Raw genomic sequence first — 20,207 nt, 5'->3', positions numbered from 1 at the left:
AAAAACTCAGGAAAGCAACACAATGCAACCTAGCACTCCACCTAGTTTACTAGAATTCCCAGGAGAACGCAGCAGGAGAGGATATATTTACGAAACATAGTTCTGTATCAAAAAAGCCTCCTTATGAGGCAAGTTGTGAAGAGCGATTTGAACACAAAACATCAAGATATGCCAGTCACCTTTTTTGCTTGCTTGGAGTTCGCAATTTTGCTGGAACTCACTAGGAAGGGGGAACTCACAATCCACAAAAGCCAGCAGGGACCTATAGCAGCCTTGCTTCATATTAAAGATTGCTAGTGACCCACCTCATGGTCATAATTTATAGGCTGAGAATCCCTGGCCTCTAGCTATATGTGACTTGGGAGCACCCAAGTAGCTCTACAGGACACCAGGATAGTACCCAGTATTGGGAATAGAGAGCCTTACTAAGGGCTTGTCTACACTTAATACACTGGTTTCAGAGTAACAGCCGTGTTAGTCTGTATTTACAAAAAGAAAAGGAGTACTTGTGGCACCTTAGAGACTAACCAATTTATTTGAGCATAAGCATCATGCATCCGATGCAGTGAGCTGTAGCTCACGAAAGCTTATGCTCGAATAAATTGGTTAGTCTCTAAGGTGCCACAAGTCCTCCTTTTCTTTTTACTTAATACACTGTAGCGTAGACCTACCTATGCCGACAGGAGGGGTTCTCCCATCAGCCTACAGAATCCACCTCCCCAAGAGGCAGTAGGAAGGCCGAGGGAAGATTTCTTCTGTCAACATGGCACTGTCTCCATGGGGATTTAGATCGGCTTAACTACACTGCTCAGTGCTGCGGATTTTTCACCCCTCTGTGCAACGTAGTTATGCAGACCTAATGTACTAGTGTAGACCAGGAAGGCTTTTTGTAATACTAGAATAAACCACATACCCTAATACACTGGGGACTCTATTGTGTATGCACTGGGCTATAAATCACACTTGTGGGCCTTATTTTTCTGAGCAATTGTAAATAAAAACACTTTTTGGAGTTTGATGCAAACTTTTTGGATTCATGAAGTCCTTGAGCTATACAGTCTCAAACTAGGCTACACGATATGTCTCCAGAAAAGGCAGCAACACTGACCCACGATGACAACTCACTCATCTGCTATTCACATACAGGAAGCTCAAACCAAGAATCCCATAACCCAGGTTATAGGGTTTTGGAGAGAGCCAACTTCTAAGTCCAGCACACCCCAAATAGAGTATCATACATTTAATCATAACATTTATGTAACCAGTCAGAAGACATAATACCAGATGTCAGAACTTGATAGGTTTTAACAACACGTGGGAGATCAAATTTGCAGAAAAAGAGAAAAAAATAGGAAAGGCCTACGTGTTGTATTTCACTAGGGTTTCATTGACAGACACTTGGATCTTCATGCCATGACACTGTTCATCAGGTATGTCTGCACTGCAGCCGCAGTGTGTGATTTACAGTCCATGTACACGTTCATGTGCAGTTCATGTAGACCTGTGCTAGCTTTAATGTAGCTAGCTCACTAAATAGCAGTGATGACATGGCAGCAAGGACTGCATAAGCTTACATGTCCCCCTGGGTCCACACTTTCTTGTGTGACCTGTGGCACTGCATGCCCACTGCTATTTTTAGTGAGCTAATTAGATTAAAGCTAGCACAGGTATGTGTACATGGACTGCAAATCACTCCCACCTCCACACATCCACCTGCAGTGTAGACATACTCACAGAAAAAGATTAGGTATGCAGGAGCAACAGTCCGAATCTTTTGCTCCCCAGGCAGCTACAGGCAAAGAATGCTGTGTTTGCCACTCAGTAGTTACTATGTGATGCAATATTGCTCATAAAGAGCAGCACTGCTGGGCCCCTGGTAACTACTTCTTGGGTGAAGAAGTGACAGCATGCAAAATCAGGCCTCCCCAATGAGAGAAGGGAAAAACAGAAGGCGTTTTAATAACCTAGAGGGAACCGGAATAGTATTCCAGTGAGTCCAACAGGGACATGCAGGATTCTATGTAAAGACAGGATGCTCTTTAATGGCTTCTAATAGTGGGGTCATGGGATAAATGATCAGAAACCAAACGGACAAAAATAGTCTGATGTGAAATGACAGAACAGGAGGAGTTTTGCATAGAAGTCAATTTCATGTAGTGGCAGCAATAGGAAAGGGAGGAAAGGGAATCAACCAACATAAAGGCATTTTCCAACATTTCATTGCCTGAACTAGTTGGAACATATTTTAGAACCTGACATCCTAGGCCCAAACTTGGGTCAATTTGATTTTACCTATAAGGCATGTTTCTTCCGGCTCTATGAAGATTTCTTTCTCCTGACTCACTGGAGGCCAGCTTCGATGCGGTCAGGATCTACCTTCTCAGTTAGAAAAGTTTGATTCACTCAGCCTCAGTGAAGAGCTGAGGCCATAGCCACAGCTAGGAACCATTTCGAAAGGAAGGCAAGTTCAAAACTTGATTCAGTTAACAGACTAGGGTAGTCCCACACCCACACTGATGAATTACTGCAAGTATGTAAACAGACTAGGGTAGTCCCACACCTGCAAGCACAAAAGATACCTCTTAGTTTAATTCATGTTCACCTGGGTTAGTCACAGGAAAATCAGACTGGATTTTCAAACTTAACACCAAAGATAGATTTCCTAGATGTTTCAAGGCAGTTTCTTCAGAGAATGAAGCATTAGTCCTGGAGTTATGAGTGTAGTTTTAAAGAGCTGCATTCACTTTGCTCAGCAGAGCATTCTGAAAGTTCACAGGGCAAGCAGAAATTCTTGCCAGGAACAAACTGTGAATTGAATTTGGAACTGAAGTGCCATGAAGGCATTTGAGCCTAGGGTTGGTGACCATCACTATACTGAAGGTGCAACACCAACATTACGGAAGACCCATGTCAAACTCATTTCAAATACATCTCCAGTCAGGACCGGTATAAGAAATGTAAGCTCGAGCGCTTTCTGCCACCTGAGGTTTCAGAGTGCTGCACTAAGCAAAATGGGCTCAGTTTTCTTTTAATAAGCTAACTGTCAGGTTCACAGATTAATGAACTGAGACCACAGCTCAACAAGCTGCAATTTCTCCACTTCCAATTAGGAGGAGGACCATATCTGCTCTCCTTCTACAGCCACCACTGGGGGGATCAGAGGGAGGGTATAACGAAGCAAGCAGATATCCAAACAGGTTTAAGCACGGAGGTAGAATTTATCCACTATTTAATTCTCTCACGTCATTCAGTTCTGGCTATCACAAATACCTTAAGTTAAACTCTACACTATTTCGCCCATCAGTATCAGCTCATTTCATTGTACTGAGCAATCTCTCACTGAGAATTCCTGTCTGTCAGGAGATTATTTGTGTCATGAGAGCAGCTCCCTTCCTCCTTTGTCTGAAACATGACTCATCCGACAGGCTCAAAGTTAGATTGCAAGCATCACAGGGAAATGATCACTTACACTTGGGTTTGTAAAGTGCCATGTTCCCCAATAGTGCTAATTATTGACTGTGAAAGGAAGAGCATGTGCACACAGCCATTTAAAACAGCCATCTTATGATGCCATTATAAGCTATATTCACTTTGCACTCTTAATTACAGGGTGGATCAGCTGCTGCAGACATGCTTTAGAGTGACATGTATTTCAAGTAGTCTCATTACTCAGGGACTGTTCTGATCAGTGGGTAATCCCCTGGAAGACCAAGGAAAGACACTGGACTCATGTGAGCATTCAGTTTCAGCACATTTCCATCGGGACCAGTGAACAAATTTCTGAAAATGGCACACAAGGGGAGTAGATGTTGGCAACCACTGAGTCTTCCACCACAGGTGTCTAGAAAAGGTGGTTTCTCTCACTGCCTCTCCTTATTCTGCTGCATAATGAAGTGTAGGAGGTCTGTAGGCTGTTTTATATGATGAGATCAAGAGAACACACCCCTCCTTATTTGAGTAATTCAGCTGGGAAACTGTGCTAAAGAACTGCAATTTAGTGCTTTGGGAAAGAGATTGGGGAAAATAGGAAAGAGAAATTAGGGGTGTGAGCTTCTAGCAGCTCCTCCAAAGTTCTCCCCAGAGCACAGTTCTCACCCACCTGTGTGGCAAGCTCAAGTCATCCATAGGGGGGTAGGTGCGAGACTCTGATGCGGATATCCGTGGACCATTTTTGCAGATTGCGGTTCAGATGTGGATACAAATGATGTATCCATGCAGGGCTCTAAGTATCGTCACTAGCCAGTCAAATAAGAACCTCTGACACATGTACACTCATCCACACCCTTCGGAAGAACCTTGTTTAACCAATTTTAATGAAAAGAATAACTGTATAGATCTAGTCTAAAAGGGTTGCAGCACTTTCTATCAAATGCTTCACGACAGGTTAATATGCTTCTGGGTGAGACTGCCTCGTGATGGCAAAGCTGTTCTTTCACACCACAACTCTGAAGAAAGCTTCAACTTCAAACCAGCATGTTCTCCCACCCAAGCGTTAGTGCTTCATCTCCATTAAAAAACTAGCGTCCCATTTCAGTCACACATTTTAGGCAGCTAGCCCTTCAAGTCCACATTCACCATTGTCTAATGCACACCTGTAAAGGTGCTTAGGAGGATCATGTTTTAGCCTAACAGCAATCCCAATGCCCATGTTAAAACATGAGCCAGTCTTGCCTGATGGGCACAAAGTATATTTTAACCACTTGATAGAATTCTGTTAAGGTCAAAAGCTCTAACGATTTGCTAACATGTTTAACACACACTTTGGTCCCATCATGTTTTATGCAACCACACCCCTCCCGGTGCACTTAAAACTGCACTTGCAAAAGCATCCTAAGCCTTCCTCCCTGCAACACACAAACATTTCCTGCTGAAATTTAGGACATTCCAATCTGAAGCACATTTAAAGAAAAGTAAAGGCACATGAATGAGATTCTCCAAAGTTAAAAGCAATTTTGTCGAGGGCACTTGTGATGCACAGAAGAGATCACACTTCTGTTTGCACTAAAGTCTACAGCTCTCTTTTATTCTTGACATTTTAAAATTGATCAAACTTTGTTTTCTCCTCCTGCATTAAAGACGAAAATGCCCTTAAGCTGCCTACTGTACTTTTCATTCAACAGAAACCACATCATCAACAGGAGCCAGCTTCTTATACATTCTCCAAGGCCTAGATTTCCTGACACACTCCAAGCTGATTGCCTCCAGCACAGTCAACTAGTGGCTTAATATTTTCCTGTAGACGTGTCATTGATTCCCAAGAAGTTTGCAGGGCTTGGTGATGGAATTTCTGGGAAAGGTTTTTGCCTCAAGTTACCATGGCGAGTCAGATATCCTGATGGATGAAACCCTGCAACAGAGCAAGGATCTCTGGGTTTCATTAAAAGTAGGCATCATCCCTCAAATGGTGTAATCTGGTCACGTCCATTGCAACACACTTTTGTATTGCACTATGTACCCAACTTTCAAAAAGGAATAGGAGAGTCTTCAGGTAAAAACCTCAATAATAGAATCCTTTATTTTGTTAGCTGACATTCATAGATCCCTCCCATCCCTCTTTAAAATGGCAGTGGGTACCCGGATAATCTTTTAGAACACCGGGGCTTCTGATATACAGGATGAAGAGACACCAAAAATCACAAAGCCAAGCTGAGTTAGAAAAGAGCTCTAAGCTAGGTAGAGACCTTAGGCTGGCATGGTTTTCAGTGATTTTTTTTTTAAAGCCGGTTTAATTTAGTCCCCACGCAGTCCAAATCCAGTATAGCTACTACAAATAAGTTTAAATCATGTTTTTAACTTGGTTCATCAGTACAGATTGAGTCCATGCCCACATCGACCTTAGAGCTCATTGCCAGTGTACAAGGTTGAAGAACATAAGGAAATCTTCTCAAGGAATTTCATCCCAGATGTGTAGGAGTCACACTATACTATTACATGTTCAGGAGGTTTGATGAAGCTGAGGGAGGTTACAGGTATTTCCAGATTCTACTCCTGTGCTCCTAAAGAAAAATAGAAACTCTTCACAGAAATGCAGAGTCAGAACAGATTGTATACTGTTTTCTCCTACTATATTTTAGATCAGTGGTTCTCAAACTTTTGTACTGGTGACCCCTTTCACACAGCAAGCCTCTGAATGTGATACCCCCCTGCCCTTATCAATTAAAACCACCTTTTAATATATTTAACACTTATAAATGCTGGAGGCAAAGCGGGGTTTGGGGTGGTAGCGGACAGCTAGTGACCCCCCATGTAATAACCTTGTGATCCCCGACCCCCCGTTTGAGAATCCCTGTTTTAGATTAAATATAGATGACATGTTCCTTCCCCCACCCATTCTGCAGAGTAATGTGTGAAAGAGGAACAAAAGTAGGTGTCTCGGACACCGCCTGTCTGAGGCAGGCTCTACCAGCTCATCTTTCCTCCCGCTGAAATGTTAATGCCATGCGTATTTTCTTACGACACTAGTGTTAGAGGGGAACTTGGTGAGCACACACACTCAGGATGATCACACAGAGTGACAGGGTGGATGATGCACCAGCGATGGGAGTCATAAGAACCACTGGGGTAGATGGAATGTGTTAGAATCTTGCTTTTGTTAAGAAATAACAGTTCTTCTCCCACCTCAAACCCAAGATTTTATTTCACAACACTGATGGTTTGTTGTGAGCTGGCGTTGCATTTAGCCTTTCATGAATTTGTTGTTGGCCTGTACCACTTCATCCTAAAGGATTACCATTCACATGAAAGTGGTTCAATTTCTTTTTATTTATGGGAGTTCTTGCAAGCAATCTACCAATCACCAGATAAGTTTCTGCTCTTAGAGAACTCCCCCAGTCAATTCTATAGATTAGTCCTTTATTTATGAGCCTCAGAGCTTGTCTACATGCAGAAATTCAATTTAAGGTGGTATTTTAAACCTACTCAAAAGGCTGTGTGGATACGTAGGTGGCAAATGAGTTTTTTGTCTGGGGAGGCCACTCCCAGGAGTGCCGGAAACTCCCTAGAATTGTGGGGCCACCAGTGACCAGATGGTGGCCCCTCCCCTGCTCTGGCCCTCCCCTGCCCCACCCCAAGGCCCTGCCCCCTCTCAGGCTCTTCCCTGAGGCCCCGCCCTCACTCCACCTCCTTCTGCTCCGCCTCTTCCCAAGGCCCTGCTGCTCACTCCTCTCCACCCATCGCTCGCCCTTCTGGCAGGAAAAAAATGATGTGGCCATAGCCAGGGGTGCCGGAACAGGGGAGGCCAGGGGGCCTTGGCCCCATCACTTTTAAAAGTGGGAGGGCTATGCCCTCCCACCTTTATTCCTGCCTTAAGGGTGAGCAACAGGGGGAAGGGGCGGAGAGAAGAAGCAGAGGGGTGGGCCTCGGGAGGAAGAGGCAGAGCAGGGGCAGGGCCTCGCTGCAGAACAGGGGCTGGACCACAGGAGGAGGTTGGCATGCGGGCAGGGCCTCGGAAGGGAGGGGAGGGCTAGGGGCTCGGTCCAGGTGCTGGTGCCCCTCCCCCCCCCACTTCTAGGGAGCTTCTGGCACTGCTGCTCCCAGGGTACAAAGGCGTCAGGCCGGCACACCTCCAAAAGGGAGGCGACCTGCATCCAGCATTTGCTCCCTGCACGGCCAGCCTTCTTTATTTTGGGGAATCTTAGCCTCCCCAAGCCTCTTATATGTGTTGCCCATGTATGGATACTTATTTCAGGTTAAACCAGGTATATTTCAGTTTATACTAAGTAGAACATATTAATCTACAAATCAAAATAAGTGTCTACATGAAGATTTGCACTGCTTTAAATAAGCCAGTGCAAGTTTATATGTAAAGAAGGCCTAATTTTATGGCATTTTGATCTTGTTCATGTCACATTCCTTTAAAGAAACCAATGCACCTTGCCCTTAATTATCCCGGATGTGGCTCCAGAACTATGGTCAGAGCCCTTAACCTCATAGGCTCTAATTTGTTTATATGGGACTAGAAAGACTTTTTAAAAAAAGCCTTAAATTTGAGGGACATATGTATTCATGCTGTAAGCTAAGGCCTTTGTCTGTCATCTTAATAAAAGTGTTTGAAAACTGGCTACAGCACTTATGCAGTAACTTCATTACAACCATCAAAGATATGCATAGTTCTACTGGAAAACTGAATAGCCCCACATATTGACAGAATATTAAGTACATTTGTTCCAGGAGTGGGAAGCTTTTTGAGTCTATCAAGAGGTCTTCTGCACCTTTGAAATCTGCAAGGAAAGTCAAGGTGATGGAGGTAACATCTGGAACATTGGACCAACTTCTGTTAGTGAGAGAGCAGCTTTTGAGCTCTTTTTCAGATCATACAAGGAAAGTCAGTCAGTCGCACCACCCTCTTGGTTAACATCACCCCCAACACACCTGAGCAAGTCAGACTGATGGGATAACCTTCCAGAGATGAACTCCCATGTGACCATAAAGCACAGCCACCAGATTGGTCTGAAGTTGCACACTTTAGGACCGGTTATAAACGTTTCCATTATGCAGGAAAAAGAAATGACAAAGGAAAAAATACATTCTGATAGCATTTTAGCCCATTCCCTATATCCACACTCCAGAAAGTCAGGCCACAAAACATCTCCGCCTTTTACAGGGGGGAAAAAAACAAAAAACCCTTAGAAGAGAGGTCCCCTATTTATCATCCCTCAATGACTCCAGAGTGAGGCCAGGTATACACTTGGAAGGTTATAGTGGCTTACTACACTGGCAGAGCACTCCTAGTGTGAATGCCTTTTATACAGGCAAAACTGCTTCTCTGGTATCTGCTCCCACCCCCTCACTCCCCAAGAAAAATAAGCTATGCCGGCAAAACTGCTGGTATAACTCCATCTCCTCTAGGGGCTTTTGCTGGTACAGTGGTGTCAGTCAGGGTCAGGATTACACTTCTTCATGCCCCAGACCAACACAGCTATTCCAGCAAAAGTTCATCGTGTAGAACAAACCGAAGACCACTTAGTTTATAAGTAAAAATATGCCAGCCTTGCAAAGTCACCCTGGAATCTAGGAGTCCTGTCTAGCATAGCGCCATCACTTAGTGATTTTGCAGCTAGGTCTTGAGTTAACAGTTCTGTTAACTCTTAACTGTTAATATCAGCCACTGATGTACAAGCCAGAGTAAAACCTATCTCCCTCTGCCCTAGATGCGGTGTCTCTGAAAGTAGCAAAACTAAGTCCTTCAGAAAAGTAAGCAGATATGACTCAAAAAAAATTAGAAGCCATCTGTTTGGTGTTTCTACCTTCCTATTACATTAAAACTATATAAAAATTTGAAGGGGGGGAGAGAGAGCACAAGAGTGGGGGGGGAAGAGAGAGAGAGAGAGAGAGAGAGAGAGAGAGTGTGTGTGTGTGTGTGTTTCTCTACATTTATAGCTATAGATATATCTGAGATGGAGGGAGATGTCTTGACCTTAAAAGCAACAATAGACTCCGGTCACAACACATACTGCACTTCCCCAACCTCTTCCACCGTAATGGGGCAAAGTAAGGACAGTGTGAGCCTTTAACTTCCCTGGCTTTTGTATATCTCTGTCCAATATCATCTTAACAGGATTTTTATTTGAAAGAACATCTTGTCTGTGTCAATACAAGAGAGCCCGCGAAAGCTGTCCCTTAAAATCTCAGGATCTATTCAATGGGTTGGTACCTTTACTCAAGCTGTGCAATAAGAGGAATCTATAGATGGCACATAATCAGGTGGATAAGACAAATTCTGAGGGCAGGGGATGACAGTGTCATCCTCCCTTCTCACTAAAAAGTACAGAAATCTCTGGCGCCCGGTTGAGGGGGCAGCCCAGGCAAAACCAAATAGATCTGCCTTCCAACACCTCATAAATCCAAGGGGAAGGCACTATTAATCTCCACTGACAGCAGAGAAGACTGAAGTTTTCCTCCCCCCCCACACACCACTTATTTTTAGCAGCTCTTGAACAAGTCCAGTAAGAAGGAAAAAAACACTATCTTAACCTAAAGCTAATTATTCCCCTAAAAAGCACCAGAAAAGTTCAAAGTTATAAGGCTGAGAAACTGATTTAATGGAAAGGGAATGAATAATTTACACTTATATAAATGCTTTCCACCTCCAAATATCAAAGTGCTTTTTGTGAAATGTGGAAAATGCATTCGCCCTATCTCACACTCAGGAAAATAAAGGCACAGACAGCTGAAATGACTTGTTCTAGGTCACACAGCACTCTCCCAGAGCCAGGAATCGAACCCAAAACAGGCTCCCAATGCCATGCTAAATTCATTAGTCTACAGCAAAGTAATCAAATTCTGCTTTCAAAATCTAAAGTACTGGGCTGGCACTTGTACTATGGATATCTAGCAATTAATCACATCAGGACTCTTCCACTCCATGTAGTCGGAGCATCAGTACCCCAGAATTCAAGACCACAGACGTCCCTCTGTAGAAAGCAGGGAAGAAATGGCAGAGATAGAATCAAGTAGAAAGAAGACTGCCAAGCCCATTTTTCAAAATATTAAAGGTGTCCCCAAAAGCTCAGTGATGCCATGCAAAACGGTCAACTTGTGTATCAGTTCCATACTGCGGCTGTATAAAATGTTTAATTGCAATCAAATGTGGGGAATTTTACTGGGCTCTGTAAACCAGCGTCCCTGAACCTGACAGGCAGCAGCAAGCAAAGATCAGAGAAAGTTCTTTAACTAATGCAGCACAGAACCTGACTACAGGTATCAGCAAGGATAGTAAATAAGTTGCATAGTAAATAAGTTTAAACACAGCAAAGAGAGAAAGGAGAGACACAAAGTAATTCCCCTCTAGTTACTCTTCTCAGAGTCAGACATTTCCCCAAGTCTAATGTGATCTATGCAAGTTACACAATCCTAGCATTCCATTTCTATGTACTTCCCAGCTTCACCTGCAATCCCTGCCTCGGCCCCAGCCAGAGATTGTTAGACTTCTCCTGCCCTCCATTACTTACCGAAAGCAGCTGGATGTACTGGTCTCGAGAACAGTGTCTGCCCCATGCTTAGATTCTTTTCAAAGCAGCTCTCTGAAGGCGGCACAGGGGTCGGGGGGACCACACACCACTACCCTGGGAGAGTCTGTTAGCCTTTTTTGAAAGGGAGAAATCCACACTGGAGGGTGGGGGAAAATCCAGGGCCTTGCGACCGGGAGACTGCCAGAACTCAGGAAATGGCCCGGGTGTCAGCCAAGCCACCGCAGCTCCTGTTCTTCCTGTATCCCAGGCCCCGGCACTTGTGATTCTCATAAATAAGCGTCCATGCCAGCTCCCTTCAAGCAGGAATGCCTGTCATTCCAGAGTGCACACTAGTCAGGGCTGAAGCTCAGGCAGGGGAGGAGACTACCAACCACACTCTAGCCGCTTAGCTGCATAGTCCAAACAATCAACACCCTTTGCTCCTTGCATCAAGTTTAGCAGGAACACACCAAGAGGCTGAGAAACAGGAAGGAGGAGAGGGAGATTTTACCTGAGAATCTGTAAACTGCAAACTGTATTTTCAGCTATTTCACTTCCCAGTCAAAATCAACTAGATACTACAGTATACCTGGGCCTAAAAAAATGAACCAAAATAAGCTGTTTGGCTCCATCAAGTCAGTCCCTTTTGCTAAAACAATACAGACAGAACTGATATTTGTACAAAAGCCTGGGATGTGATAAAATTAAAGGAGCATCAGAAGGTTAAGACCATATTTTTTTAAAAAAAAACCTATACATTTGTGTAACAAACATCCAGAACTAATTAATTGTAAAAAGCTGAGTTTTCTTTTCATTACTTATGCTGTTCGGTTACTTTTTGTAACTTCTGTTTGGGCGGAAAAACAAAATGACTCTCTATTCTGGTTCTCATGCACTAGAATGATGCTGTGATGATGTTGCAAACACTGCAAGGGGATATTTGCATTGCAAGAAAACAATCTTTCATTTGGAGCTTAAATACATGTATATTGTAATAAATATAATTGGGTTTTTTGTTTTGTTTTTTAAACCAAAACCTAAATGTGGGGCCTGCCTGATGTGACAGGGCCCCTTGAAAGGAATCAGCTATCACCCATAATAGGAGAGTTAGAAGAATCTCCACATTTAGATTTTCTTTGCAGAAAAAGCTATGATTAATAGAAATGGAAACAATTTTTGTAAAACCCACAAAAATTCCCACATTGCAGCATCACAATAGTGAGTGGAAAGCAAAAAATTAAAACGACCTGCAATGCTCTGCGGTCAAAGGGAGCAAAATCCTGAAGCCAAGCAGTAGAGAATGCTATAAAAAATTCTGTTTTAATAATCCAAAATGACATCTGTAACATAGGTAAGGGAGCATTTTAAACACTTAATCAGACAGTGTCTCTAACATAAAATCTGCTGCAGCATCGTCTTGCAGTGTAGCAATCTGCTCCAAACCCAGCTCTCTAGTCTTGCTCTAACCACCACTAAAGTCCACTATGGACAGCCCACGGCATCACAGCTCTTTTATTTCACGGAACAGAAGTCACCCTCCATAGTGCTCTGCTTGACAAAATTATCACAATTCCCAATACACTAACTGGTCACGGGCAGCCAATTCGGGTGGCCAAAGGACGTAGCCATTTTCCAAATGAGGTCTCAGTCCCTCAAACCAGTAGCTAGGTATGTAATGGATATTACAGATCAAATTGAGTCAGAAGTGTGCCCTTGTTGCCAAGAAGGCCAATGGCATTTTGGGATGTATAAGTAGGGGCATAGCGAGCAGATCGAGGGACGTGATCGTTCCCCTCTATTCGACATTGGTGAGGCCTCATCTGGAGTACTGTGTCCAGTTTTGGGCCCCACACTTCAAGAAGGATGTGGATAAATTGGAGAGAGTCCAGCGAAGGGCAACAAAAATGATTAGGGGTCTGGAACACATGAGTTATGAGGAGAGGCTGAGGGAGCTGGGATTGTTTAGCCTGCAGAAGAGAAGAATGAGGGGGGATTTGATAGCTGCTTTCAACTACCTGAAAGGGGGTTCCAAAGAGGATGGCTCTAGACTGTTCTCAATGGTAGCAGATGACAGAACGAGGAGTAATGGTCTCAAGTTGCAGTGGGGGAGGTTTAGATTGGATATTAGGAAAAACTTTTTCACTAAGAGGGTGGTGAAACACTGGAATGCGTTACCTAGGGAGGTGGTAGAATCTCCTTCCTTAGAGGTTTTTAAGGTCAGGCTTGACAAAGCCCTGGCTGGGATGATTTAACTGGGAATTGGTCCTGCTTCGAGCAGGGGGTTGGACTAGATGACCTTCTGGGGTCCCTTCCAACCCTGATATTCTATGATTCTATGAAATTAGTGCATTAGATAAGAGCAGCAGGTGTTTGCTCTGCTACCCTTGAGGGTATATTGAGCCAGTGTACTGTACAATGACTGGCTGGCATATATATATATCTTGGGACATGCTTTAGAATAAAAACTCACCAAGTTAGTTATATTAATGCATATTAATGCATGTGGGTAGCATCTCTGGTGCCTATTCTGACAAGTTACCTGTGAAATCATGTGACCTGCAGATTCACTCCTCCGCCTTTAAGCACAGCTGTAAAACATGCACAAAGCAAAGTTCTCACCCTCTGCTCTGCCTGTAGATGTAACGTGCTTTGCATTAAACTGTCCCTTCTAAACAAATGGATCTTGTTTCCATGGACAGTTTCAAGGCAGCAACAAGATCAAATGGAGTAATGGATTTGCAGACAAACGTCTAATGTCCCCCCACACAGAACTGCTTTACAATCTTGAAAGCACTGTTCTTATCTTCACCCCCCACAATGCATCTTCATACTCCAATTAAATGTATCATGATTATTCTCGCTGCTGAGTCAGACAGGATCAGAAGTACTGTTTCTTTACAGAACTTTGAATCCATATTATAAGCAATTAAAGTCCTCTGAATTACAAAAATGCTCCACTTCACGAAAGAGCTGTTTACTTTGAAACAGGCAGAAAGCCTTTTAAATACACAGCTATGTGAAGGAGACAAAGTCCAGAGGTAACAGGGCTGCATATTCTCTCTGAATCAGCAGATGAAAGTTGTCTGGCTTGGAGAAAGGTCTGGGAGGAATATCCCCGCAGCGATTGATTCCTGTTGCATTTTTTCCAACACTGATCTAGTCTTACATTAGCAAGCTGCGGGCTAGGGTTAAAGAACCACGGCTCCCTTCCCATTTGAAGTAAAATAAGAAAAGCCTGTACACCGAACACAAAGGACAGGCCATATTCAGGGAATAGCTTCAGGCTTGATCTACAACACAAAGTTAGACCAATGTAGGCCACCTTGCATTGACCTAATTGTGCATGTGCCTACACTTAATTGTGTCTCCCACCTACGTAAGCACCCCATTACACCACCTCCCCAAGTGGCACTGACCCATGGTTGATGTATTGAGGTTCATGCAGTGCGAGTGTTGATGCCACTTTACTTATGTTGACCCTAACAGTCCTCCAGCAGCTGTCCACAATGCCTGACACTGACCACTCTGGTCACACCTGTGAACTCCACTGCCTGGGGTCATGGAGACTGGAAGCCCCTTTAAAGATCCATGAATTTTTGAAATGCTTTTTCCCCTGATTGCCCAGCTCGGCGAGCACATCTAGATGCTCTCTCTATTATTGTGTGCAGCTGCCCAAGCCAGCTACACGCTCCGGATGTGCTCAGGCTTGGAATAGACAAGACATATGAGATCTCCTGGGCCTGTGGAGAGAAGAGGCCATGCACATGCAGCTCTGTACCAGCCGTAGAAACGTAGACCTCTATGAGCAGATTACATGGGGGATGCAAGAGAAGGCGGACAACCCGATTCAGCAACAGTGCTGCGTGAAAGCAAGGGAAGTGTGGCAGGTGTATCAGAAGGCCAGGGAAGCCAAGAGTCAGTCCAGTGCTGAGCCATACTTGGTGGAAACCCCACCACCACCCTGCACACCACCGTGGATACTTCTGAGGAGCCCAAGTCACAGGCCCCCAGCATGAACAGTGAGGACAAGTGGGGGAAGAAGGGGGACATGTGACCGGGGAGGGTGGGGGAAGAGGTGTCCAGATATGCCACAAGCCAGGACCCGTTTGAGACTCCACCACAGAACCGTCAGTCCTGGAAGTCAAGCACAAGCAAGCCTGAGGCAGGGGAAGGAGCCTTGAGTAAGTGTGTTCATGTATTTTCCATTACAGTGATGTACTGTACTGCCATTGCCCTATGCTCAGTTTCATGCAATCGAGCAATTCTCTCCTCATTTCCCTTGCCCATGGTGAGCCATACACACCATGGCTGGAGCTGTGAGTAGAGCCGTACACAAGCACTCCAAAGCAGAAGTGTCAATAAGCAGATCTTGTATCAATCTTTAGGGGAGCAAGGGAAGGGAGTTCTGAATCTTAGCTTTTGCTTTCTGTTGTGACTATATTGACAATGGTACCTCTGTGTTTTATCTATAGCTGCTGCCATGGCACTTTTGAGGAGTTCTCCCTCCACACTCGTGGAATTGCCTGAACCAGATAAGGAGGAGAAAGAAGAGGACACAGGAGGAAATGTTCAGCGAGATCATGCAAGCCAGTGCTGCATCAGACCATGAACAGAGGGCCTAGAGGGTGATATTGCAGACTGCATGAAGGAGGACACAGCAGACAGAAGAAAGGTGCAGGACATAATGGGGTTTCTCCAGCAGCAAACACAGATGCTGCAGACTCTTATGGACCTACTGGTTCAACAGTCACAGGCTCACCTCCCTTTGCAAGCCATGGAGAACTCCATTACAGCACCTCCCCACACCCCTGCCTTAACATTCCATGAGGCATAGGACCACGTCCCTACCCCAACCACTCCACACTGAGGGACATTAAGGACAATCACAGCTTCACATACCCTGACCTGTGAAAGCCACGGTTGCTGCATGTGTATCTGAAACGGACATGAATGTTCTTTTCCCTTGTTAAATTCTGTTCCATTAATTTCCCACAGTGAATTTTCCAACTCCAAAATGATTTCCCACTGACTGGTAGCAATCCGGCATTGCACGTTTCCATAGCGTGATCACCCCTCGCTTCTCTACCACCAGCACAGCTCGCATTCCAGCATTCCTGCGCTGGAGAGATGGAGCAAGCTCAACACAGAGACCCAGGAACGTGGGCTTGTGCATCTGAAAGTTCTGCAGCCACTGCTCAGTATCCCAAGCCTGCATTATGATGCAATCCCACTAGTCAATGCTAATCCCACTAGTCAATGCTAATCTCTCAGGCCCAGATACGGCACTCCACCATTTGCAGCTGCTCCACGAACGCCACAAAACAATCTTTAATTTGTTCTCGCTATGTCCCACAGCAATCTGCCCTCCACAAAATCTACCTTTGTACATCTTGTGCTTGCAACACTTATGACAATAGCAGAGACCTGTGCAGGCTCCATGCTTCTGTAAGAGATGGAGGACAGCTAGGAGGGCTGAATGGGTTAGTGGGATTTTAAAAAACAAAAATTATGGGATATAGATGACATTATGGGATGGAGACCGTGGCATGCTGGCAAGCTGACCCCTTGCTCCCAGTCGGCCCGAGAGACTCATTTCTGCCCCACCATGTATTGCCAAAACTCCCCAAAAGATAGTGTGATGGACAGTGTTGGGTTGCACACCGGGATAACTACACTGTGCATCAACAAGCACTCCTGGTGAGTATACGCACCATCAACAAAAGGAGCCAAGTACGCAAGCATATGAGCGACAGGCTAACTGCGACTGCTTCACACTGATGTCACTTCCATCAGCAAAAAGTTTGTAATTTAGACATGGCCTAAGTTATAATTACTCCTGGTGACTGAGTGGGAGTTGCAGGGCTGAATTTAGTCCAATAAAGTCTCCGTGACAGAACAGCAAAAGTAGCTATGGTGCAGCAACATTCAACCGTCAAGCCCTTTTATAAACAAAACTGAGTAATGAAACTTCCAGCAAAAGTCAACTATATAACATTGGGGGCGGGGATGGGGGGGAAGAAGAGAGATCTAGCTACATTTGTGCAATTCCCTAGTGTAGCTGCAGTTATAACGATATAAAGGTACCTCTATTGGCACAACTTTTTCTATATCGCTTCTAAGCCAATCTAGTTAAAACAGTACAAACATTGTGCATACAGTAGCTCTTATAAATCATAATCAAGGAGGATGGCAATACTGCTCACAGTAATGCTTCCCAGAGCGGAAGTGTTGATATCTGCTCCCAGACATATGAGTATATTGATTACACAGCAAAGAGCTGCAAACTGTGGCTAGGTGTGGACTGTAGAGAGGTACGAGGGACATCCTCCACAGAAAGCCTTCTATTTGGCGCTATATACAGGAAACCACCTTGACTTGAGAACTTGGTTGTTATGTACCTCTACTTTGAGACAGGTCACAGAGTTACTTTTACAGCCTGAAACCCATCATGATCACAAGCACTAGCTACTCTATGCGGACACAGACGTTCACACTCTAGTTTCTGACTGTAATGTGAAACAGAACAGTGACTCCGACATTTCTGCTCCATAGCAGAGTTAAAGAAGGGAGGATTGCATTACTCACTCCACACAAGCTTGAGTAGTCCATTCAAAACAAATGAACGATACTGGGTGTTTTCCTTCAGAGCCTGTCAGCAACACAGTGACAGCATACCTGACAGGGAGATTAGGTAAAAAACAGGACTCTTACCCCAAGGTAAATGTACTAATTTTTAAAAAGATAAGGCAACCGTACTGGATTTATAAACATCCTTTTAGGGGAAAGAGAGGGGGAAATGATAACACACTGAACATATTTTAACAAAGTTTCTCTGTGTTTAATTCTCTCTCACACACACGTGCACGCTCCCCCAATCATTGTTCATTTCAATTGAAGGACAAAGTTTTCACTGCATGCTAGACAGTCTTCAGGATTTTGTATATAGCTAGGAGAATCCAAAGAAATGAATTAACTAAAAGATTCACAGAGTGCTGAGTATCTGTAAAAGTTCCTCAAATGTGCTATGAAAGCCATTTGACTTGATTTCCCATTACACTTTGCACAAATATTTGGAAAAGGTATTCGCTATGACTGACCAACCAATGTAAAGTGAGTAAGTGGTTGGAAAGGTGGGTAGTAAATCTAAAAGGTCACAACAGTTAATGCAGCATGTGATCTCCTCCTCTTCACCCAGATCATAAGAAAGCTTATTCACAAGTCAACTGGCATCCCGTTTAGATTTTGGATACTTTGATCATACTTTTCTGTGCTGGAGGCACACTAGGTCAGTGCAGTAAGCCAATTACTAGTCACCCGCTTTCCTTGTGAACTTCCTATTAAGTTTCCAGTTGGGAAACTCCTATTTCCTCAAGCAGTTTGCTGGCCTTGTATCCAGTGATTACTCAATAACTCCAGCTTCTTCCTGATCTCAAAGTGAAAGGGAGGAGGAGTTGTGATCCAACAAGTTGAGGATAGCCACAGTGCTGCTGCTCCCTACTTAACACATACTGGATACCAGTGCTAGGTAGGCCATGCATCTGAGAATTATACTGATCAGGTGGCTAGAGCACCCAGGATGCTTGCAAACCTCTGTCACAATCCCAGCTAAAATGCTTACAAGACACTTCTGTGCATAGATGCCTGGGTGTCAAGTTGGTGGTTCTATGGCCATAAGCCTGATTCTACTTAATGAGGCTAAAGCTCAGAAATGCAATTCAAAATAAGAGCAGATTTTATGGAGTGATTTTCACGTCTTCTTCCATTCTTCTCCATCCATCATAGTTAAAATGTACGCTAAATATTTTTGATTGACAGTAGAGCACTCCTTTGCATTCTGGAACTTATAAACAAAATTTGAGATCCAGGCACATCTTGGCTAAGTCATGATAATTTCAGGTATTCATGACTATACTGTCTCTAGGCTATGGACTCTCGTAGGCAGATTCCAACTGCTCCTCAGAGTATTCTGAAATAGTATTAAAGTAAATACTGGTCAAAAGCTGACAAAAGTACAGCAGCAGGATAAATTCCAACAAAGCACCAAACAAGCAGTGAATTGACAGCATGTTCTACTGATATGCAAGCAATCAGGTATAGGGGGCCCACCTGTCACATTCAAGTTGCATTACTGGAGGGCACAACAAACTGGAATATGGAAACATGTTACCTTTAAGTTTTCCATTACACACAACTTTAACCCCCCCCCCCCATTTTACTCATTTAAAACCACCATCTCCTCTCTCAAAGAGCAAGAGTGGTCAGAAGCAGGATATGCAGAGTGAAAGGTTGGGCAAGGGATAGCTCAGTGGTTTGAGCATGGGCCTGCTAAACCCAGGGTTCTGAGTTCAATCCTTGAGGGGGCCATTTAGGGGGCAAAAATCAAGGGCAAAAATTGGGGATTGGTCCTGCTTTGAGCAGGGAGGGTTGGACCAGATGACCTCCTGAGGTCCCTTCCAACCCTGAGATTCTATGATTCTATGAAACCAGGAGGTCATCTAGTTCCTCCTAATGCAAACCACTGGATGAAGGGGAATAGTATGAGAAACAGTTGTAGCATGTATCTAAAATACATTCTCTTTCCTTTTAAGACCAAAATATATTCATATACCAACACTCAGCTGGCAAAATACAGGAATAATTGCTGCAAAATACTGTGAACATGGTAACCAGATAGGGTTGGATCACCAATTTATGGTAGGCACTTCACTGAGCACAAAGTATGTGAGTCCTGACCTGAGAGCTTAAGAGTCAAATGCTGAAAAAATAGCAAAACTAAAAAAGGACTCCTTTAGCAAAGCTGCATGACCTTCCTTGCAACCTTTTGGATAGTAAAGGGACTAGTGTGGCCAGGCACTAGATATGCAGAAGTTATAAAAGCTAATTATTACTAGTAATGTTTATGGCTACAATCCTTTGTAAACTTCTAAACATAGTAAAGATGTAGCTTTAACCCTAGAAGTTAGTCAGCATAAATACAGCTTGTGGCCCAACAGCTAACAAGCCTGCTCTTGCACATCATTCTGAAGTACTTAAGACACCATCCAAACTAACTTTAGTCTGGCACATCAAGGTGGCAAACTACCAGCTTGAGTTGAATGCATCCCCACACTGCCTATGGTAACAGAGAGAAGAGTGGTGGGAAGAGCTTTCTACACACTCTAAAATTTTATTTCCTTTTTAAAGTTCCCACAAAGTCTCAGCAACTAAGTTCCCCTTTTGTTGCCGCGCCCTAGAAAGGGTCACTCCATGAAACATTAC

General features: G+C 44.0%; 1 protein-coding gene across 6 annotated transcripts in view; it reads right to left on the bottom strand.

The window, feature by feature from the left end:
* Positions 1 to 20,207, bottom strand: part of PHACTR4 (phosphatase and actin regulator 4) — a 102,862-nt gene that overhangs the window by 23,184 nt on the left and 59,471 nt on the right. Inside the window, exon 1 of one of the 6 annotated variants that reach the window (XM_048825816.2) lies at positions 10,950 to 11,254. The exons of the other annotated variants lie outside the window; for them this stretch is intronic. Within the exon in view, the coding sequence (XP_048681773.1) occupies positions 10,950 to 10,995 (46 nt within the window). The 5' untranslated portion in view covers positions 10,996 to 11,254. Of the gene's footprint in view, positions 1 to 10,949; positions 11,255 to 20,207 lie in introns of those variants that run through there. 6 annotated transcript variants of the gene reach the window in all.

Source organism: Caretta caretta, chromosome 19, assembly GCF_965140235.1.
Source record: "Caretta caretta isolate rCarCar2 chromosome 19, rCarCar1.hap1, whole genome shotgun sequence".
NCBI classification, from domain to species: Eukaryota; Metazoa; Chordata; order Testudines; family Cheloniidae; genus Caretta; species Caretta caretta.
This window is presented reverse-complemented; position numbering and strand designations above follow the sequence as displayed.